The following is an 18,234-nucleotide window of genomic DNA, read 5'->3' as shown; positions in this document are numbered from 1 at the left end:
TCGTCGGGGGCGGGGCTCCGGTGGGGGCGTGGCCGGCCTGCACGCAGAGCCCGCGCCCCCGTCCCGTCGCGCCGCGATTCGCACCGCGCTCCCCCCGCCGGACCGGGGCCCTCCAGGAGCCTTCCCGGTGCCAGGTGCTGCATACCTGCCCCGCGCCCCCCGAATCGTCTCCGAGAGCTCCCGGTAGCCGCACAACACGCCGGGCTGGACCGGGCCTGCCGTGCACCGGGACCCGGACACGCTCCCTCTCCCCTACGCGGCCCCGGCGCCGTTCAGCGCCGCCGGTTCCCAGCCCAAGCCGGGGCCTGGCTCCTCCCGGCCCCGCGGCACCATCTAGTGGCGCCACCTGGCCCGGGTCAGCCCCGGGGCGCGGGTCAGCCCGGGCCGGCCCTGCCGGTTCTCGGAGCCCCGGGGCCACGCGTGTCCCGGATAGGTAGCCGCTGCTGGGGGGCAACGCTGGGGCCACCGGCACTAATGAGGCTGCTCGGCGGCGCCGGCCTCCGCCAGAAGGGCTCCCGACTGCGGCTGGTCCTGGCTCCCCGCGGGGCTCGGCCGGGAGCAGCCGGTGCCGAGGAGCGAGCGGAGGGGCCGGCGGCGGCATGGCTCCGGCTCCGGGCTGGCGGCTGCGGGCCGGCGGCTTCCGCAGAAACTGGTCCCCCCACGCCGCCTCGGCGCTGGGCTGGGAGCGGTACCGGCCCCGGAGGGAGGCGGAGAAGCGCGGCGTGGACCTGATCGCTGTCACCGCCGGAAAGCGGCCCGGCGGGACGGGAGATGACGGGGACCTGGTCCTCAGGTGCGGACAGGGGCAAGGGAAGGGAAGGAGAGGGGGCAGCAGCCATCACCAGCTTCTCCCACACCTCCCAACGCTGGCCCCCGTGTCTGTCCCCTCTGGGGACAATGGGTAACGCTGGGAGGCTTTGGAAGTCTGGGGCAGAGTCCCACCGCTTCCCTGGACAGGACAAGGATTGGGGTGGAGGAACCCCTATCTGCAGGCACCACCGCCACCAGCATCCTGTGAGCCTGTCCCGGTACAGCACTGGGAGGGCGATCAGTGCAGGTGGCTGAGCCACCATCACGGCGGAGAGAGAACACCATGGACAGCCCTCCGGGAGACCTGCTGTGCCCGGGAAGCAGCCCCCGGAACCCCCTTCCTGCTCCTTCCCCGCTGCAGGCAGAGTCTGGGCCACAAAGGGTTACGCAAGGCACCCTGGAGTGACACCACTGCCACCAGCCCGGGAGCTCAGCTCCTTCCTGGTCGGATCCCAGGCTCGGTGAGTGCCTAATTCTGTCCCCGGGATCTGTCAGCCCTGCTTTCTGGCTTTCAGCCGTGCTTTCGCCGGGGGAACTGGCCATGCTTTGTCCCTCTCTGGCTGGCTCCAGGACCTAGTGACCCTTCTGGAGCTCTGCCCCATGGCAGGGAGATAGCCCGGAGGATCGGAGCTCCACGCCCCAGGGCTGGAGGACGTGCGTCTCTACTGCTGGTTTACGCTCGGTCCGGGGCAGCCCTTCCAGAGACCTTTACCCAGAGCAGGGGGTCGGGATCAGCCCATCGCTCTTTGGGTGGGGTTGGGATAGAGCAGCCTCTGGAGGGATCTGGGACCTCAGTGCTGCATGGCCAGAACCAGACAAGGAACGAGTGGTTTTGCAGCACTGGCTGAGAGCAGGTACCTTGCTGATCCCAGGAAGGCTTTGAGGTTCTCAGGATGAGGAGCCTATCGGGGGAGGGGAGTTGGTAAGCGTTATGGGTGGTGGGGTTGGCTGTGTGCACGGCTGGGGTGGACAGTGTGTGTCACTTTCTGATAAAGGATCCCCCGACTCGTTGTGTCCCCATGGCGGGCATTGTTGGTGGCGTCACCCGGGGCCAGGCACTGCCCCGAACCGGGGACTTGGCCATGGGATGAGCTGCCCCAGCACAGCTTGTCTTTGTTTGGCTTCAAAACCCCTGGGAAGTGCTGCCACGGTACGTGTGTGGGGCTCCCAGGGCTGCCGGTGTCCGGTGCTGGGTGTGTCGGGCTGGGCCATGGTCAGCTCTGCCCAGATACTGCCTCTCCCTGCGGGGCCATTCCAGGTGCGGGCTGGTTTCTGTCGGAAACCGGCTCAGCCGGCTCCTCCTGCTGCCAGCCTCGGCCTTTGGCTGGTGCAGGCCCTATGCCAGGTCTTGGGGGGAGACTGGGGACAGGGCTTGGTGGCACCGTAGGCACACTGCCTGTGCCACTGGAGCTGCTGCCATCCCCATGCTGCTCCAGCCACTGCCTGGGGAGAGCAACGGGCAGCAGTGGAACGCAAGTTTGTGGCCAGTTTGTGGCACCACGGTGGTGGGACAGTAGTGGGGACAGTGAGGGGCTGTATTGGGTGGCATCAGGGGTGGCTCTGGCACAGCAGATGTCACCACCCTAGGGAGGGGAATGATCTGGCTGCTCCAGGTTGTTGTCTCTTGGACCTATTGCTCACACTGTATCACCTGTAGGTGTCCAAGGAGCACAAACAACACTGGTGACACAGCTGAAACCACCCCAATGCCACTCTGGGAGTTCCTGTTCCTTATCAACTTTCCCAGTGCCAGGACAGTGGGTGCTGCCACACGAGTCCTGCCCAGCCCCAGCTACCCCCTTGTCCCACGTGTCCCTGGGTGGCAGGGAGGCACTCAGGCTGCTTTCGGCAGCTGGTGACACAGAGGGGACTCTGCCCTCCACACCCGTGGCTGCAGCCTGCCTGTCGGGTGAATGATTACCCCAGGCCTCCCCCAGCCCGCCCCAGGGCTGCAGTGAGCTGGGTCTCATTTCAGGGGTCAGGCTGGTCTCATTTTGGGGGCAGCCCCAGCTGCCTCAGCACCGCTCCAGCCGGGGCTGCCCACAGGATGTCCTTGTGCCAGGGCTGTGCTGCCTCACTTGCCCAGGGCTGGCTGCCCACTGCCAGATCCCTGATGTGGCATCACCCAGGCATTGCCTACGAGGTGTCTCTGTCCTACCGAAGCTGCCCTGTGGCCAGTTCCCAAAGGGCTTGTGGAGGTTTTGAGCTCCCTGTGACACCAGTGTGGGCATCCCTGGCAGGGCTGAGGGTGGCTGAGCTGCGCTGGGGGCTGTTAGGAATGAGCACAGCCCTGGCACAGCCACTCCAGAGCCCTCAGACACCGTGGCCGTGAGGTGCCGTGGGAACTGAGGGTGTGCAGCTTGGAGAAGGGTGCTCAGGGAACCTCACTGTTCTCCCAAAAGGAGATTGTAGTGAGGTGGGGATCAGCCTCTTCCGCCAAGTGTCAGGACCAGAGGAAATGACCTCAAACTGCACCAATGGAGGTTCGGATTAGATAGCAGATAATTTTTTTTCACTGAAAGAGTGGTCAGGCAATGGAATAAGTTGTCCAGAGAGGTGCTGAAGTCATCATCCCTGGAAGCATTCAAGAGGCATCTGGATGTGGCACATGGGGATATGGTTTAGGGGTGATTATGGTGGTATTGGAGTGACAGTTGGATTTGATGTTCTTGAAGGCCTTTCCCTGCCTTAATGCTTTTATCATTCTGGCCCTGATCAAAGTGGCCTGTCCCTGTCCCACCCCACGGGAACTGGTGGGAGGCTCTGGTCCTGCTGTCTCCCACCATCTTGGGAACCCATGTCTCTCTGGGTTCATGCTGACATTGCCTACAGGGAACCAGGAGCTGGTGAAGATCCCTGGTCCCATCCCAGAAGTTTCAGACTCAAAGGGACATTATTCTGTCAGTCAGGCTTGTCTGCCTTAGGTGGAAAACATTGGATTTGGGGAAAACCCAGAGAAACCAAATGGTGAAACTGGGGCAGTGATGCTACCAAACCAGCTGGCAGAGCTGCTGAAGCCCAGAGTGGGTGGACAGGCACTGAAACACCATCCAGAGCAGCACCCCAAGGCCTGCCAGCTCCAGGAGGATGGAAGGGAGTCAGACCATGAGAATTGCATGGACAGTGGGTCCCAGCCATGGAGATGAGTCCTGTCCTTGCCCTGTGTAAACCCCCCCCCTTCCATGGACCCATGTCTGAGGGGATGGAGATGGATCCCCAGGGGGTGATTTCATGGTACACAGAGGCAGCTCTGGGTTTGGAGCCAGGCAGGGTTAGCTGGGGTGTGACATAGCTGCCAGTCCCAGTGTCCTGGCACCGTGGGGCTGTATCCCCTGCAGCCTCACAGTCCCTGGTGCTTATAGCTCAGGTTTCCTCTTTGTTGCAGCCTGATGTTGGATTGAGGAAGGGGCCAGCGGCTGCGAACAGGAGCCGGAGCCAGTCAGAGCCCCCCAGCCGTCCGGCTGCCACCGTCACTCTTCCCAGCCTGTGCTGGTGGGTGCCCACCATGGAGGAGATGGTGATCTGGGAGCAGCACACGGTGACCCTGAGCAAGGTGAGTGTCTCCTGGGGTGGCCCCACTGTGGGAGGGGATGGGGTCTGTGGGGTCAACTCTGCCTGACCCCCCCTTCTGCCCATGCCCACCAGGACCCTCACCGGGGCTTTGGATTTGCTGTCTCTGGAGGCCGTGACCATCCCAACAGGACAACTGGGGACACAGCGGTGTTTGTTTCAGATGTGGTGTCTGGGGGACCAGCAGTGGGTCAGCTACAGTGAGTGCATGGGGACATGGGGCCAGAGGGGGTGCTTGCTGCCAGCAAGGGTGGGAAGGATGGAGAATCGCTCCTGCTGGGACAGAGCCAGCACCACTGTTGCCCTGCCTGGCTGAAATGGGATCCCTTGGAGTACACTCACCACCCCACCAGATCCCTTGGCTGGGAGCTGTGCCTGGGACAGAGTCTGAGCTGCATTTTCCCTCCCAGGAAGAAGGATCACATAGTGATGGTGAACGGCCTTTCCATGGAGAACGTCCCATCCTCCGTCGCCATCCAGGCACTTAAAACCTGTGGCAAGATCGCAAACATTGTGAGTGTGCTCTGTGGTGGGATGGGGGCTGGCGTCACGCTCACGCCGTGCCTGTCTCCATCCCAGATCCCCTGTCCACATGTGCCCAGGGTTTGGGGCAATTGCTGCAGGGACATCTCCTGGCAGACACAGCTGTACCCACCATCCTCTTCCGCTCACTTTGCGCCTGCAGACACTGAAAAGACCGAAGAAGATTCACCTCCCTGTGAGCAAGAGCAGCCCTGGGTCCCCTGCTGTGCCCCGGCAGGTCGACTCAGATGACGACTACAGGCTGCACCGCTCCCGGGATGACCTGGATCACAGCCAGGGCTACGATGGGGACTCATCCAGCGAGAGGAGCTCTGGTCACCAGCACGATGACCGTCGCCACCACAAGCTGGTGTCACGGAGCCGGAGGCGAAGCCAGGACAGCAGCCACTGGATGCAGAGTAGCTCAGATCAGAGAGGCCAGGGCCGACATTGCTCCTTTGGTCAGGACGGGGACACCAACGGGCTGACCCTGGTGTCAGGCTTCAAGCGGCTGCCGTGCCAAGATGTGCCCATGAAGCCCATCACGTCAGTCCTGGTGAAGCAGAAGCAGAATGAGGGTGAGGCCCCCCTGTTCCTGCTGTCCCTGGGTCTTGCTGCCTGATTTCTGGCCATGCCTTCCCCCAGGGAGGAGATGATAGTTGGGTGGGTGCCAGGGCCTGGCTGCAGCAAGGGGATAGTGCATGCCATGCTGGGTGCACTAAACCACCTCCTGCCCTCAGCTGGGGGCTACAGAGCTCAGCTTTGTGGCTTGCCAGTACCCCAAGGGGAGCTGGGGCTTGTAAGGATGCTGCCGAGTGGGGAATCTGGAGGGGGTCTTGCATCTGCCTGGCTCTGCTACCATCACGGCTCTCTCTGGTGCAGAGTATGGCCTGAAGCTGGGGAGTCAGCTTTTCATCAAGCACATAGTGGAGAGCGGGCTGGCGGCCAAGGGCAACTCCTTGCAGGAGGGAGACCTCATCCTGAAGGTATGGGGGCCCCGGGGTGCAGGGCACTCACTGGGAGTCTCATCTGCCCCTCTTTGGCAGGCTTATCCCTGGCTGGTGTCACTCACTGCCAGGGCCCAGCCACAGCCGTGCTGGAGGCAGTTCTGCCTGTGCCCACTCCCTGCCCCAGCCCCCCTGGATGTCCCAGGGACCCTGCAGGGGCTCTCAGGACCCAGCTCCCTGCTGCCAGGGCTGGTGGCATGTCCTGCTGACACAGTGGAGTTGTGTCCATCCCACTGTCCCCACAGTGTGTGGTGCCCCAGTGTGTGTCTGTGTCCCCACTGGATGACAGCCATAGGTGTTTGTCAGATAAAACAATACTTAAAGTTATTTGGGGAGGAGGAAATAGAAGAGAGGGAGACCCTTTGTTTGCACACTTGGTCCAGGCAGACCCGTGGCTGCTGGCAACTGGTGCCAAAGTGACTATGGGGTAAACAGAAGGGATTACATCCCACAGTCTGTTGGGAAAAGCAGCTACCACTCAGGGAGATCTCAGCCCCAGGGCCTGCTTGGGGCCTGACTCCCTGCACCAGGCCAGGGCATGGAAGGACAGTGCTGGGCCCAGGGCAAAGGAAAACTGAACTTCAGGTATCTGAGGGGTCCGTGCAATCCTGCCTGCGGGCAGAGCCCCAGGCAGGTGGAAGTGGGTGTTAACAAACCATGCTAATGTTTCCTCTGTACAAAATGAGGTCACATTGGGAAGCAGCCAGGAACAGGGACACGGAATAGGTGAAGCTGCAGGAGCTGGGGCTGGGCTGGAGGAGCTGGGAAGGGACCAGGAAGATGGCAGTCAGAGTATCCCATTCCCGTGGGATGTTCCTGGGGTGGCTTTCCCAGGAGCAGGTGCCCCAAGGCCTCCCACTCTGCCCCTCCAGATCAATGGTGTAGCCAGCCAGGACATGTCCTTGGCTGAAACCCAGCAGCTCATTGAGCAGACAGAGGGGATCCTGACCCTGCTCATCCTCCGTGACCACCGGCAGTTCCTGGTCAACATCCCTGACGTTGACAGCCAGAGCGACAGCTCCCAGATGGACGGTGAGGGGACATGGTGGCAGGGCCAGGGTCACATACACAGCATGAGGGCTACATGGCCACTGCTGCATCTCCCTTCCTGTGGCTGCAGATATCTCAGACATCGACTCTGAGCTGTCCCATCCACCATCTCCAGAGGCCTCCCCACGACCTCCAGCTGCTGCCAGGACAAAATCACGGTAAGGCCCACACTGTCCCCATGAACCCCTCTGTCCCCTGGCAGATCCTTCTGTGTTCTCCACCTGTCTGGGATGCTGGTTCTCCATTCCTAAGCCAATATCTCTGGAGGGGGTACTGCCATGCCCAGTTTGCTCTGCTGCCTCCACTGCCCACATGCCTGAATCCTGCTTGACTTTGTTCCAGGGAGAGGAGACGATCAAACAGGGAGCCTGTGGCCAAGGTGACTGTAGCTGATGCTCAGGGTCCAGGTGAGTAGACTGGGCACTGAGGAGGCTCCAGGCTCCTGTGCATCTCCACTGCCCAAAGCCCTGGCAGAGCCATGCCAGGGCTCTCTGTGCCTTGGCACAGCCACTGCTTCTCCTAGACCAGCTCTCCTTCCTGCAGACCTTCTGGAAGCCGTGGAGCAGGATAGGCACAGCCCCCACACCAGCCTCACTGCCCGAGCTGCCCACAAGGACGGGTATGTCTGCAAGAGGCCAGGGAGGAATGGCTGGGGGACATGAGGAGCTGCTGTGTCACAGGGTTGGGGTGACAGGGTCAGCGCCTCCCTGTCCTGTCCTTGCATGTCACCACTGGGCTGACTGTACTTCCCTGTGGCAGGTACAGCACCAACTCCAGGGTTGTGCAGTTTGTGAAGGCCAAGAGTGTGGGGCTGCGGCTGACGGGGGGGAACGATGTGGGCATCTTCGTGTCGAGCGTGCAGGAGGGGAGCCTAGCTGACAGCCAGGGTGTTCGGGAAGGTGACCAGATCCTGCAGGTACCTGAGGCTGAAAATGCTCCATGTGCTGCTGCACCTGCACTGGCCCCAGCTATTTTGGGTCCATTATCTCCCAGGGTATCACCTCCAGGGTGACAGAGACCACTTCCCTCTCCCACTCTGCCCTGGGCACTGCTGTCCCTGGGTCCCCTGCTGGTGCCTGTGCCCTCTGTCCTGCTGGCAGGACCATGTCCAAGTGCTTTTCTGTGGCAGGTGAATGACACCAGTTTCCAGAACCTGACCCGTGAGGAGGCTGTGGAATATCTCATGGCTCTGCCCCCGGGCGAGGAGGTCACGCTGCATATCCAGAGCAAGCAGGACAGTGAGTGGTGACCAGGCTCATCCTAGGCTCATGCCTCTCCATCCTCTGTCTCTCCTGGGCAAGCATCAGACATGCTGGACTTGCCATGGCCCTTCCTGTCCCTGCAGGGTCCTTCTTCCCCTCCTCCTCCTCCTCCAGAGTGCTGATGGGAGGGGACCAGACCATCCCAGCCCTGTTTGTGCCTTGGCTTCCTGGAGCACAGGGGCTTTCTGGGACTTTGGCTCAGCCTGGAGGGGCCAGTATGTGCTGGCAAGTCAGATCCTACTGTCCCCAGCATGCCTGAGAGTGCCATGGGAGGAAAAGGTGTTCCTAATACCCTCCTTAGCAGCAAGGGCTACTGTGGAGCCTCCCAGCCAGCCTAGTGCCTTCCCAAATCTCTCCAGCATCTTCTCCCTCAGCCATCTCCTCCCCTGATGGTCCCTCTTGCCCTGGGCTTCAGTTTACAGGAAGATGGTCTCGTCCAACGTGGGTGACTCATTCTACATCCGGACACACTTTGACTTTGACAAGGATACGCCGTCAGGGCTCAGCTTTGTCCGTGGGGACGTGTTCCACGTGCTGGACACCATGTACCGGGGCAGGCTGGGGAGCTGGCTGGCTGTGCGCATGGGCAGGGACCTGCAGGAGCAGGAAAAGGGCATCATCCCCAACCGGAGCAGGTAGGGATGGAGCCAGGAACAGCCCCTAGACAAGCAGAGCCAGAGAAGGCTCCTAAGTGAGCTGAGGCCATGGATGGTGGGTTCAGTGAGAGGCAGGGCCAGGGCTGGTGGGACAGTGGTGGGAAGCGTGGGCTGCTGAAATCCCTCCTCAGGGTTGTGAGGCAGCTGACAATCAAGTTGTCCAAAGTCCCAGAGAGAGAAGTCTAGCACAGCCTCACCTGGTTGTGCCACCGAGCAGGGGTGCCAGCTTCTCCTGACCTGCTCCTCAAACCTGGAGGCTGCAGGTCCTGAGCCCTCTCCTCTCCCAGGGCCGAGCAGATTGCCAGCCTGGAGTCGGTGCTGAAAGCCACATCTGGTGCCAACCCCTCTGGGGCAAGGGCTGAGTTTTGGAAGCTGCGGGGCTTGCGGGGAGCCAAGAAGATGCTGCGGAAGAGCCGGGAGGACCTGTCTGCCCTCACAAAGCAGGGGCGCTACCCACCCTATGAGAGGGTGGTCCTCAAGGAAGGTGGGCAGCAGGACAGCCTGACCTACCTTGGGGACATTGCTTCTGGGGCTGCCCTGCTGTGGATGCTGATGGTCCCTCCTCTCCTGGGAGGAGCAGGGCGAGTTGCAGGCCTGGGGGCACCATGGGGAGCAGGGCTGGGTGCTTGGGTGCTGGGAGCTCTGCCCTTGCCCCCAGCCACCCTGAGCACCTCTGTCCTCCCACAGCCAGCTTCAAGCGGCCAGTGGTGATCCTGGGCCCCATCGCAGATATTGCTGTGCAGAAGCTGAGCAGGGAGCTGCCCGAGCTGTTCGAAATTGCCCGTAAGTGCCCCCACACTGGGGAGAAAATGATATCCAGCAGCCAGACCATGTGAGAGTTCTCTACCTTTGGCTCCCTCCCTATGACACCCCAACCTTCCTAGGCTCATTCACCCTTTCCCCTCCTCTCCCTGAAGGACACAGCCCTGGGGCTGTCAGAGATGCAGCCCCTCTCATGCCCCATCTCTGTGTCCTGCAGCAAGCGTGCCCCGAGATGGGGCATCGTCCAAGGTCATCAAGCTGGACTCGGTGCAGCAGATCGCAGAAAAGGTGAGACCTTTCTCATGTCCTTGGAACCAGCTGGGGCCTGTGGAAAGCCCATGGCCCTCATCCCTGCTTTCAGCAGGGCTGATGGCTGTGCCCTGCCCCAGAACAAACACGCCTTGCTGGACATCACGCCCTCGGCCGTAGAGCGCCTCAATTACGTGCAGTACTACCCAGTGGTGGTGTTCTGCGAGCCCGAGAGCCGCCAGGGCATCAAGGCCATGCGGCAATGGCTGGCGCCCGACTCCAGGAAGAGCTCCCGGCGCCTCTATGCCCAGGCCAACAAGATGAAGAAGTATTGCAGCCACCTCTTCACAGCCACCATCAGCCTCAGTGGCAGCGGCAATGCCTGGTACGAGCAGATCCAGGACATCATAAGGACACAGCAAAGCCAGCCAGTCTGGACAACAGCAGAGCAGGTACAGGGCACGGGCTCTCTGTGGCGAGGCTTGGCCTCCTGGGGCTGCAGCCAGGCAGGTGACTGGGCTGAACACAGCCCCCCATGGCTGAGGTCTCCATCATCCCCACCCCTCAGGCAGATATAGCAGGCGAGGACAGTCTGGACCTGCTGAACCCACCGAGCACAGCGGCCTCAGGCTACCTGACATGCGACAGCCACGCCAACAGCGACTACGACGACACGGATGGGGAGGCTGGCGCCTACACTGACGGCGAAGCAGAGGATGCCTATGACCAGCCTGGGCTGGCCCGTTCCTCTGAGCCAGCACAGCTGGCCCCAAGCCAGGGCCTGGACTCCTCTGAGCCAACACAGCTGGCCCCAAGCCACAGCCAGAGCGAACAGGTGGGTTGTCCCAGACTGGTACAAGAGCCTGGTGGGGCAGAAGAGGGTGGCACAGTGCCTAGCTCTGGAGGCGCAGGGTGTCGCCTTTGGCTGCTGCAGGGTCCAGCTGCGTGTCCATGCCCAGCTCTGGGTGTCCACGGGCAAACGCCCCAGGCTGGGGCACAACTCCTGCCCTGCCCCTACCCCTCCCACCTCTTTTTCCCCAGGTGCTTGAACGGCCACAGCAGGGCAGGCGCTATGACAGCATCAGGTACCCTGTGCCCCGGGGTGGGGATGGCAGCTGCCCAGGGCTGGGGGCAGTCCCAGAAGGGCACTGTCCCTGTCACGCAGAGCCATCCCCACCCTTCTGTCCCCCAGGGAATACGAGCACGAGGCGGTGAGAAGGAGGTTCACACGGGCCAGGGATGACTCGGACCAGGATGAAGGCTACGAGTGGGGCCCAGCCACAGATGTTTAGTAGCACTGCTGGCCTGTCCCTCCAGACCAGCCCTCCCACAGCCCTGCACAACTGGGTGCAGGTGACAGCTCAGGTGGTGCCCCTGTGACCAGGCTGGGCTGGGCCCAATCCTGCTATACCCTGCATCACCAAGTGCCTGCACTACCATGTGCCTCCCTCCCTTTTGGCCACAGCCGCTGCTACTGGAATAAAAGGGATATTTGGATCAGGACCGGCTGTTTCTGGGGGTGCTGGGTGGCAGCATATAAGGGATACTGTGCAGCAGGGTGGTCCTGCTGGGACCCAGGCACCTCCCTGGCCAGTGGCCCTGTGTACAATGAGGCATCACAGGGGGAATTGGGGCCTGGAACCACTGCAGGCCAGGGATGTGCCCCCTGAGAGCTGAGCCTCCTCTGCTGCAGCCCCCCTGCAGCTCCTCAAATGCAGCCTCCCATATTTCCCAAAATTTTTATTTTTAGGGCAACCAAGCACACAGGCGCAGCCAGGTCAGCACTGCTGCAGCCCTGGGGGCCCAGAGAGCTGTGCACAAAAAGGCTCAGAGCCCCAGGCTCCCGGGATGTGGGGCTGGGCAGTGCCATGTTCCCTTCTGCTGCTCCAAGGGCTGTGGCTCTGGGCCAGGCTGTCCATGCAGAGTGATTCAAGGCAGCACCAGGGAAAAGCTGAAGCAGGTTCCCAGCTTGGTGCAATGTGTCTAACGGAGAGTTTGCACACCAACAGGCCTCTGGCCAAGCCACAGGAGTAGAGGAGGTGCCAAGAGTGCTCCCGCCCTTAAGGCCAAGTCTGGGAGTTGCTGGGTGTCACGCAGGGATGCGAGCGTGCACCCACACAAGGCTGCGTGGGTCAGTGCTACTCTGGGGCTGTGCTGGCTGAGCTCTGGAGTTGAGCTGTGCTTCCAGCACCATCCCCACCTTGGGAAAGGCACCATTGGTGAGTGTAAAAGTACAGTAGTGAGTGACTGGATGGGGGAACTTTCACATAGGGCCCCCTCTCCTCCCACTAGCACAAGGCCAAGGTGAGGGACCCTGTGCAGCAGCAGGACAGCCACTGTGCAGGCACTGTGAGGTGGGAAGAGGTAATTGGAGGGCGAGAGGTGCCCAAAGCATGGCACCACAGGCCTTGATGCTGCTCAGGCTGGGTATCAGTCCCCAGTGCCCCACTGTGTCCTGAGTAAAACAAAAGAGGTGCAGACTTTGGCCCTGCTGAGGGCTCAGATGCAGGGCTGGGTCAGAAGGCAGAGCCAGTCCTGCCCCTGCAGCCCTGGGCTTGCTCCTGCCTGCCCCAGGCATGGTGGCTCAGAGGAAGAGGGGCTGCTCCTGCCCCGTCAGCAGACGGTATGTGGAGGCTGGCATGGTCTTGATGTGCACCTAGGCAGAGAGGCACAGATTAGAGACCCCAGCCTGGGCTGGAGGGTGCTGGTGCACAGCTCTGAGCCCAGCAGCTCCATGGGGGCCCGGCTCACCTCGCTGACCGCCTCAGTGAGGATCTGGATGATCTTCTCATGTGGCGTGGCCACCACGCTCTGCCCGTTGATCTCGATGATGCGGTGCCCCACACGGATGCCACCCCGCTCCGCGATGCCCCCGCGCATCAGGCTGCAGATCTGGGAGCGGGGAGTGCTATGAGAGCAGGGCTGTGCCCACAGCCCAGCCCTGCCACCACTGCTCCAAACCCTCACAGCCCCGTAAGGCTCCTGGCCAGAGCTCTGCCTGGGGTGCACACCTCCTCCAGCCCCTGGGCACGTAGGGAGGAAAGGGGTGTTCCTGTGCATTGCTGCCACCAGAGTGATGTGCTGAGCTGGGGCCAGGGCAGCCCCCAGGATTTTGTCCCCCTGCGGACTCACTGAACCCTCCTGCTCCCCCTCAGGCTGGGGCTGCAAAGACTGAGCTGCTCCCTGGGGCAACAGGAGAGACCCACAGCTCCAGTCCTAGGGGGAGCACCAGTTGGTGTGCGAGGTGGCTGTGGCACTCACCCACCCAGCTCCCACTGAGCTCAGGAATGCCCCTCTCTGCCTTCCCAACACAGCCACAGGAGAGCCCAGGGTGACCGAGGTGAGGGGGGGAGTAGCTCAGGCACAGGGGACAGCAACAACTGTCACTGAGATCATGCCCAGAAAGCCAGGAAGAAGCCACCACCCTGAAAGCAAACAGCTGCAGAGCACCAGGGAGAGGGATACAACCAGCAGTGCTGCAGAAAGGCTGTGAGGAGCTTTTTGCTGTGCACAACAGAGCCCTGTGACCCCTTGGCCTGGGCAGGCACATGCAGTGTGGGAGCTGAGCGCTGGTCCCTGGACACAACCAGCTCTGCCTGTCCCTCAGTAGATCCTGGCCCAGCTCCCATCCCACGGGCACTCACCACGCCGTTCTCAACACAGAAGCCCAGCTGGTACTTGGAGTCAGGGCGTCGGATGACAGCCGTGGTGACAGGGGGACAGTGCACAATGTTCAGTGTCACCTCGGTCTGGTGCTTCAGGTCCTGGAAGGTGGGATGGGGCTTGGTCAGATTTTGGAGAGCTATTCAGACTGGATGAGGGGTTTTGCAGCCACGTTGTTCATGTGAGGGCTGAGGATTAGCAACTTGTTTTCAATGGTGAAACTGAGGCACACAAAGGGATACTGCAAGTACAAATCCAGGGACAAGAACTTACAAACCCAGCCCAAGACATCCCTGACCCTGAGGCTATGCTGTCCTTGCTTTCAGCTCCTTCCCATCCTACTGAGAGCTAGATGATGCAACAGGTTCCCTTCAGGACAGGTGCCTGCCTCCTCCTCCACCCTCCTTTTCAGGCGGGGCCACAGCAAGTATACTCCCCAGCTTTGTCCCTGCCTTCCTCCAAGCACTCTGAGCAGGAACTGCCACAGCCTGCAGGACAGGTATGACCTCTGCACACCTGCCTCCAAAGCTGGGGGCCCCAAGGGACTCCCGGTGTCACAGACAATCCCAGATCACTCACGCCGGTCTCCATGTCCCTCTTGGGGTGAGGCAGGAGGTCACCCTGCCCTGGCTCACCCGGATGATGCTCTGGCAGGTGCCCAGGGGCAGCCCCACCAGGCTGGTCCCGTTGACCGACATGAGGCGGTCCCCGATGCTCAGCTCGCCCGACCGCTCCGCGGGGCCCCCGTGCATCAGGTTGGCGATGACCACGGTGGGCAGGATGGAGCCCCAGCCCGACTCCACAATGGCGATGCCCAAGATCTCCCCCTTCTGCTTCCGGATGCACACCTGGGGGGAGAAAGGTGGGTTACACTCCTAACCTCCACCAGAGCTGTGGAGCACATGTCCCAGCCCACAGCTGCACTCACAGCTGGCTGGGATGGGGTCTGGTTTTGTAGGGAGCACCTCAGCTGCACAGGGAGCCATGGAGTGGGTGACACAGAGGTGCCAGTGCGTTCCCCACATTGTCCCCACCCCTCGGAGCAGGTCTTACATCCTTGCAGTTCTCCTGCCGGGAGAAGTGGGTCAGCTCTGTGTTGTACTGCTCCTGGTCCTCCAGGGCACGGCTGTACTGGCGCGGGCTCAGCTCGCTGGGGTCGATGCTGTTGGCCTCCAGGAAGCGCTGGTAGGCCACGCCGAATGCCTGCCCGATGGCCTGGGCGATGACCTGGGCCTGGAGAACCACAGGGGCTGTTCCTGCCTATGGCTCAGGGCTGGAGCCAACAGCTCCCAGTGCCCTGCAATGCCCAGCACAGGAACCATCCTTGGGAGCTCCAGGGTGTCCTGGCCCTTCCCTGCTGGAATGGGCCCTCCTGTGTGGAGCCAACCCTCTCCTGCACTTTCCTCGCTGGGGTTCTGCGTGGCAGAGATGCTCAGGCTGGGCTTCTGCCCTCTCTCTGGTGAGGAGGGAGGGGTCTCTGCTGCAGCCCCAGCCCAGAACACCCAGTTATTACACTGGGATGGAACTCAGGTCCCCAGGGCCACCCGCCCACACCAGAGACCCGTGTGCTGCCTCACATCGGGCGAGTGGAAGACGTGGCAGATCATCTTGTAGAGCCGCTTCTCCTCCGCCACCTCCGAGCGCCGCGGCAGCTTCCGGCGCGCCATGAGCACCACAAGGGAGCCAATGTCGGCAATGTAGGAGATGGTCTGGAGGGAGTGGTCCATCATGGCCTCCTGGCAAGGGGAACAGGCAGAGTTCAGCCCCCTCGGGGCTGTTAGACTATGTGTGCACCTCAAGCCTGCTGGCACTGTGAGCAGGAAGGGTTTGGCTACGGTGCTGGGATGTGGCACAGCTGCCCAGCACATGCTGGCCAGAAACCATGTATGTGCCAAAAGGTACAAACAGATCCTTCATTAAGGACTCAATTGTGTCCCTGGGTGTTGCCAGGGAACAGGACAGATCTTCTCTCTTGCTATAATGCAGAAACTCATCCTGAGGCAAAGAGCTCTCCAGATTTCAAGCCTGGGATCCCCAAAGTTCAGTCTGGGATCCCAGCAGCTCCACAGGAGGTGGAGGTTGCATGGGAAGGCTTGTGCAGCCAGAGAGGCAAGGACATGACACAGGATGGCTATGAAGTGACACGTTTCCCCCCCCAGATGTGTCCTCATCCATAGGCTATCACTGGGCAATACCCAGCTGGTGTGGGAGCAAAGCTGAGATCCTGAGACCAAACAGGAATATTGAAGCAGCCACAGAGCCACGTGGTTACTGCTGTTCCTGCTCACCTGAGTGTCAGCAGTGAGCACCTTGACCCTCTGTGTGGAGACAAACAGATCCACCTCTGTCATGGGCTGAGACTCCCCCTCAGGTGCCTGCAGAGCAATGGAGAGGTCACAGGAGCCTGCTGGGACCCAGCCCCACAGCCAGGTGCCCTCAGGTAGATCCTGAGTGCTGCCCCACACCCACAGGGGGCAAGGCTCGGGGCAGCCATACCCCCCATCCCTCCTGCACCTTGATCCTGTCCACCGCCTCCTGGGCCTGCGCCATGCGGACGCTGGTCGGGGGATTCCTCTCCGAGGCCAGTTGCGTGGAGCCCAGGTACTTGGCCCCAAAAATCACACCATCCAGCAAGTCCTCTGGGTCACAAGGGCCTGGAACTGAGGCGTTGGGAGGTACTGAGCAGACGCTGCTCCCCCACCTCTGAAACTGGGGGTACCAACTCCTGCTGCCTTGTTAGCTGCATTCCTACACATGATGAAGCAGCTCAGTGCTTGGTACATGGGCACATGGCATCACCGGGGGACCAGGGCTGTTTCCCCCTTCCCTTGGGAACACATGGCATCCCTTTTCCCAAGTATAACCCCCTCCCTGATCCCTGACACACCTCCATTTCCTCAGCAAAGGCTCAAACAAGCCACATGGAGCCTGGTACACCCACTGTGGATGGGTGCAGAGCTGGCTGTTACCTCCCCAACCGGGACCCTGGACCATGCCCATTCAGGGTCAGAGCAGGTGGGGCAGGACTCCTGGATGCTCTTGTTGCTCAAGCACAGAAGCAACTCACCCTCTTTGAAGGCTGGGCAGGATGATGCGGATTCCCTGATCTGCAAAGCAATGAGAGAGCAAGTGAGGCTGTGGCTGGGACCTCAGGGATTCAGCCTGCCTGGCCCTGGAGCAGTGGGATAGTGGGCCCTGGAGCGAGGGCAGAGCGTCCCTGGGGATGGGGGAAATGGCCTAGGGTTCCAGGGTTGGACAGGGAAGAGCAGGGTCCTGGAGCAGGAGGGGAGGATGGTACACGATCCCAGGACCAGAGGGGCTGTTCAGACCCACCAGCCTCTGCCCCAGGGTACACATGAATCAGCCAGCCATACAAGCATGGGTTCAGGGCCAAAGCTGGTACCAAGGGTCTTGTCTGAGCAATCTCGCAGTGCAAGGCCCTGCAAGACCTAAGGAAAGTCGTCCCTGGCTCTCCTTTGCCCCCATCCCAAACCCCAGGAGGGATCAGAGCCAAGGGGCATGTCCTGGCTCCTGCTGCCCCACCACAGCACAGTGCACTCACAGTCACAGCGCCCTGAGGAGGCTGCTCTGTCCCGGGGACCAGAGCAGAAGGCAGGGCTGCCCACGCCGGCTCCGGGGAACCTTCCCGAGCATCCTCGCGGGCAGAACTGTCCTCACAAAGCCCCTCTCCGTAACACCAGCTGCCAGAAGGTTCTTCCTCTGAGCCCTCTGGCCTCCCCAGCCCTTCAGGCTTCTCCACAGTAGCTGGTTCCTCCTGAGCCTGCATTATCTCCAGGTTGGTGCCAGCCAGGACATCGGAGTGGGCCAAGGGGGTCTCGGCACCAGCCTCGGGAAGCCCCCCCTCATAGCACAGGAGGCTCAGCAAGTCCTCCCGGTCAGCCTCGGCGAAGAGCAGCCCGTGGCAGGGCCGGTCGCAGGCGGAGTGCCGCGGGCAGCAGGGACGCATCGCCAGGCCCCGGCCCGTGGCCACGTGCAGCGGGCACGGCCGGCACCTGCCCGGGCACTGCCCGCGGCCCCGCCGGGCACCAGCGCCCGAGGGGGATGGCGAGCCCTGCTCTGGGACGGACGGGCAGTCGCGGAGGTTGGGGTCGAGGGTCTCAAGCTGAGCCAGCAGCCCTTGGATCTCCGAGGGCTCGTCCTCCACCTCCTCGGTCCACTCGGCCCTCGGTGCGGGGCGGGCGCGGGGCTCGGGGGTCTCATCCAGCTCCATGCCCGCGGGGTCGGCGCTGCTGGGGGTCCGGGGGCGCCCCGTGCCGGGCTCCCAGCGGGCAGAGCCCCGCGGCACCTCGGGCACCGCCTCCGCTTCCATCGCCCTTCCCGAGCCCCGGCGCAGCTCGGTCCGTCCGCCCGCGCCTCCCGCGAGCTCCGGGGCTGCGGCGGACCCCGGCCCTTCCGGCCCGGAGCCGCTGCCGGGCTGCGGGGGGGTACGGGAGAGCTCCTCCGGCCGCCCGCCGTCCCCACAGCGCCCAGGGGCGTCCGGTCCGTCCTCCGTGTCCATGGCCCGCGGCTCCGCGCTCTCATCGCTGCTGCCGCCGGGGGCAGGGAGCGCGGCCGCCTGGAAGTCCATGGTAATGCCGGTGTCCATGGGGCCGGGGGCCCGGGCCGGGCGGGCTCGGTCACTACCGGCACCTCCGGCCGGGACGGGACGGCCCCGCCGCCGTT

At 62.3% G+C, this 18,234-nt stretch overlaps 2 protein-coding genes across 3 annotated transcripts; one reads left to right on the top strand and one right to left on the bottom strand.

Annotated features, from left to right (window-relative positions):
- Positions 1-31: 31 nt before the first annotated feature.
- On the top strand, positions 32-11,388 carry TJP3 (tight junction protein 3). 2 transcript variants are annotated; one of them, XM_053999251.1, is made up of 21 exons: positions 32-793; positions 1,172-1,271; positions 4,196-4,363; positions 4,456-4,580; positions 4,791-4,893; positions 5,066-5,480; positions 5,785-5,888; positions 6,782-6,941; positions 7,030-7,117; positions 7,302-7,366; positions 7,503-7,578; positions 7,719-7,875; positions 8,089-8,197; positions 8,637-8,856; positions 9,165-9,361; positions 9,565-9,660; positions 9,857-9,927; positions 10,029-10,340; positions 10,457-10,723; positions 10,930-10,973; positions 11,081-11,388. In XM_053999251.1, the coding sequence occupies exons 1-21, from the start codon at positions 600-602 to the stop codon at positions 11,178-11,180; spliced, it is 3,171 nt and encodes a 1,056-aa protein (XP_053855226.1). In that variant the 5' UTR covers positions 32-599; the 3' UTR covers positions 11,181-11,388. The 2 variants fall into 2 exon arrangements, with proteins under 2 accessions (XP_053855226.1, XP_053855225.1); XM_053999250.1 differs by having other exon boundaries at positions 10,930-11,184.
- A 222-nt stretch (positions 11,389-11,610) lies between these two features.
- On the bottom strand, positions 11,611-18,157 carry APBA3 (amyloid beta precursor protein binding family A member 3). The gene is made up of 10 exons (XM_053999255.1): positions 17,114-18,157; positions 16,619-16,658; positions 16,066-16,211; positions 15,840-15,926; positions 15,129-15,287; positions 14,605-14,784; positions 14,187-14,399; positions 13,533-13,652; positions 12,640-12,780; positions 11,611-12,544 (listed from the first exon to the last, which is right to left on the bottom strand). The coding sequence occupies exons 1-10, from the start codon at positions 18,155-18,157 to the stop codon at positions 12,473-12,475; spliced, it is 2,202 nt and encodes a 733-aa protein (XP_053855230.1). The 3' UTR covers positions 11,611-12,472.
- Positions 18,158-18,234: the final 77 nt, after the last annotated feature.

The sequence above is a fragment of the Vidua macroura genome, chromosome 26 (assembly GCF_024509145.1).
Source record: "Vidua macroura isolate BioBank_ID:100142 chromosome 26, ASM2450914v1, whole genome shotgun sequence".
Taxonomy (NCBI): domain Eukaryota; kingdom Metazoa; phylum Chordata; class Aves; order Passeriformes; family Viduidae; genus Vidua; species Vidua macroura.
The sequence above is the reverse complement of the archived record's forward strand: the minus strand, read 5'-3'. Positions and strand labels throughout refer to the sequence as shown.

Coding starts and splice junctions, on each gene's coding strand:
- APBA3 (XM_053999255.1), bottom strand. CDS start 18,157: ATGGACACCGGCATTACCATGGACTTCCAGGCGGCCGCGCTCCCTGCC. Junction 16,659..17,113: donor CTCCTCAGGGCGCTGTGACT/GTGAGTGCACTG, acceptor ATTGCTTTGCAG/ATCAGGGAATCCGCATCATC. Junction 15,927..16,065: donor AGGCGGTGGACAGGATCAAG/GTGCAGGAGGGA, acceptor ATTGCTCTGCAG/GCACCTGAGGGGGAGTCTCA.
- TJP3 (XM_053999250.1), top strand. CDS start 600: ATGGCTCCGGCTCCGGGCTGGCGGCTGCGGGCCGGCGGCTTCCGCAGA. Junction 5,481..5,784: donor GAAGCAGAAGCAGAATGAGG/GTGAGGCCCCCC, acceptor TCTCTGGTGCAG/AGTATGGCCTGAAGCTGGGG. Junction 8,198..8,636: donor TATCCAGAGCAAGCAGGACA/GTGAGTGGTGAC, acceptor CCTGGGCTTCAG/TTTACAGGAAGATGGTCTCG.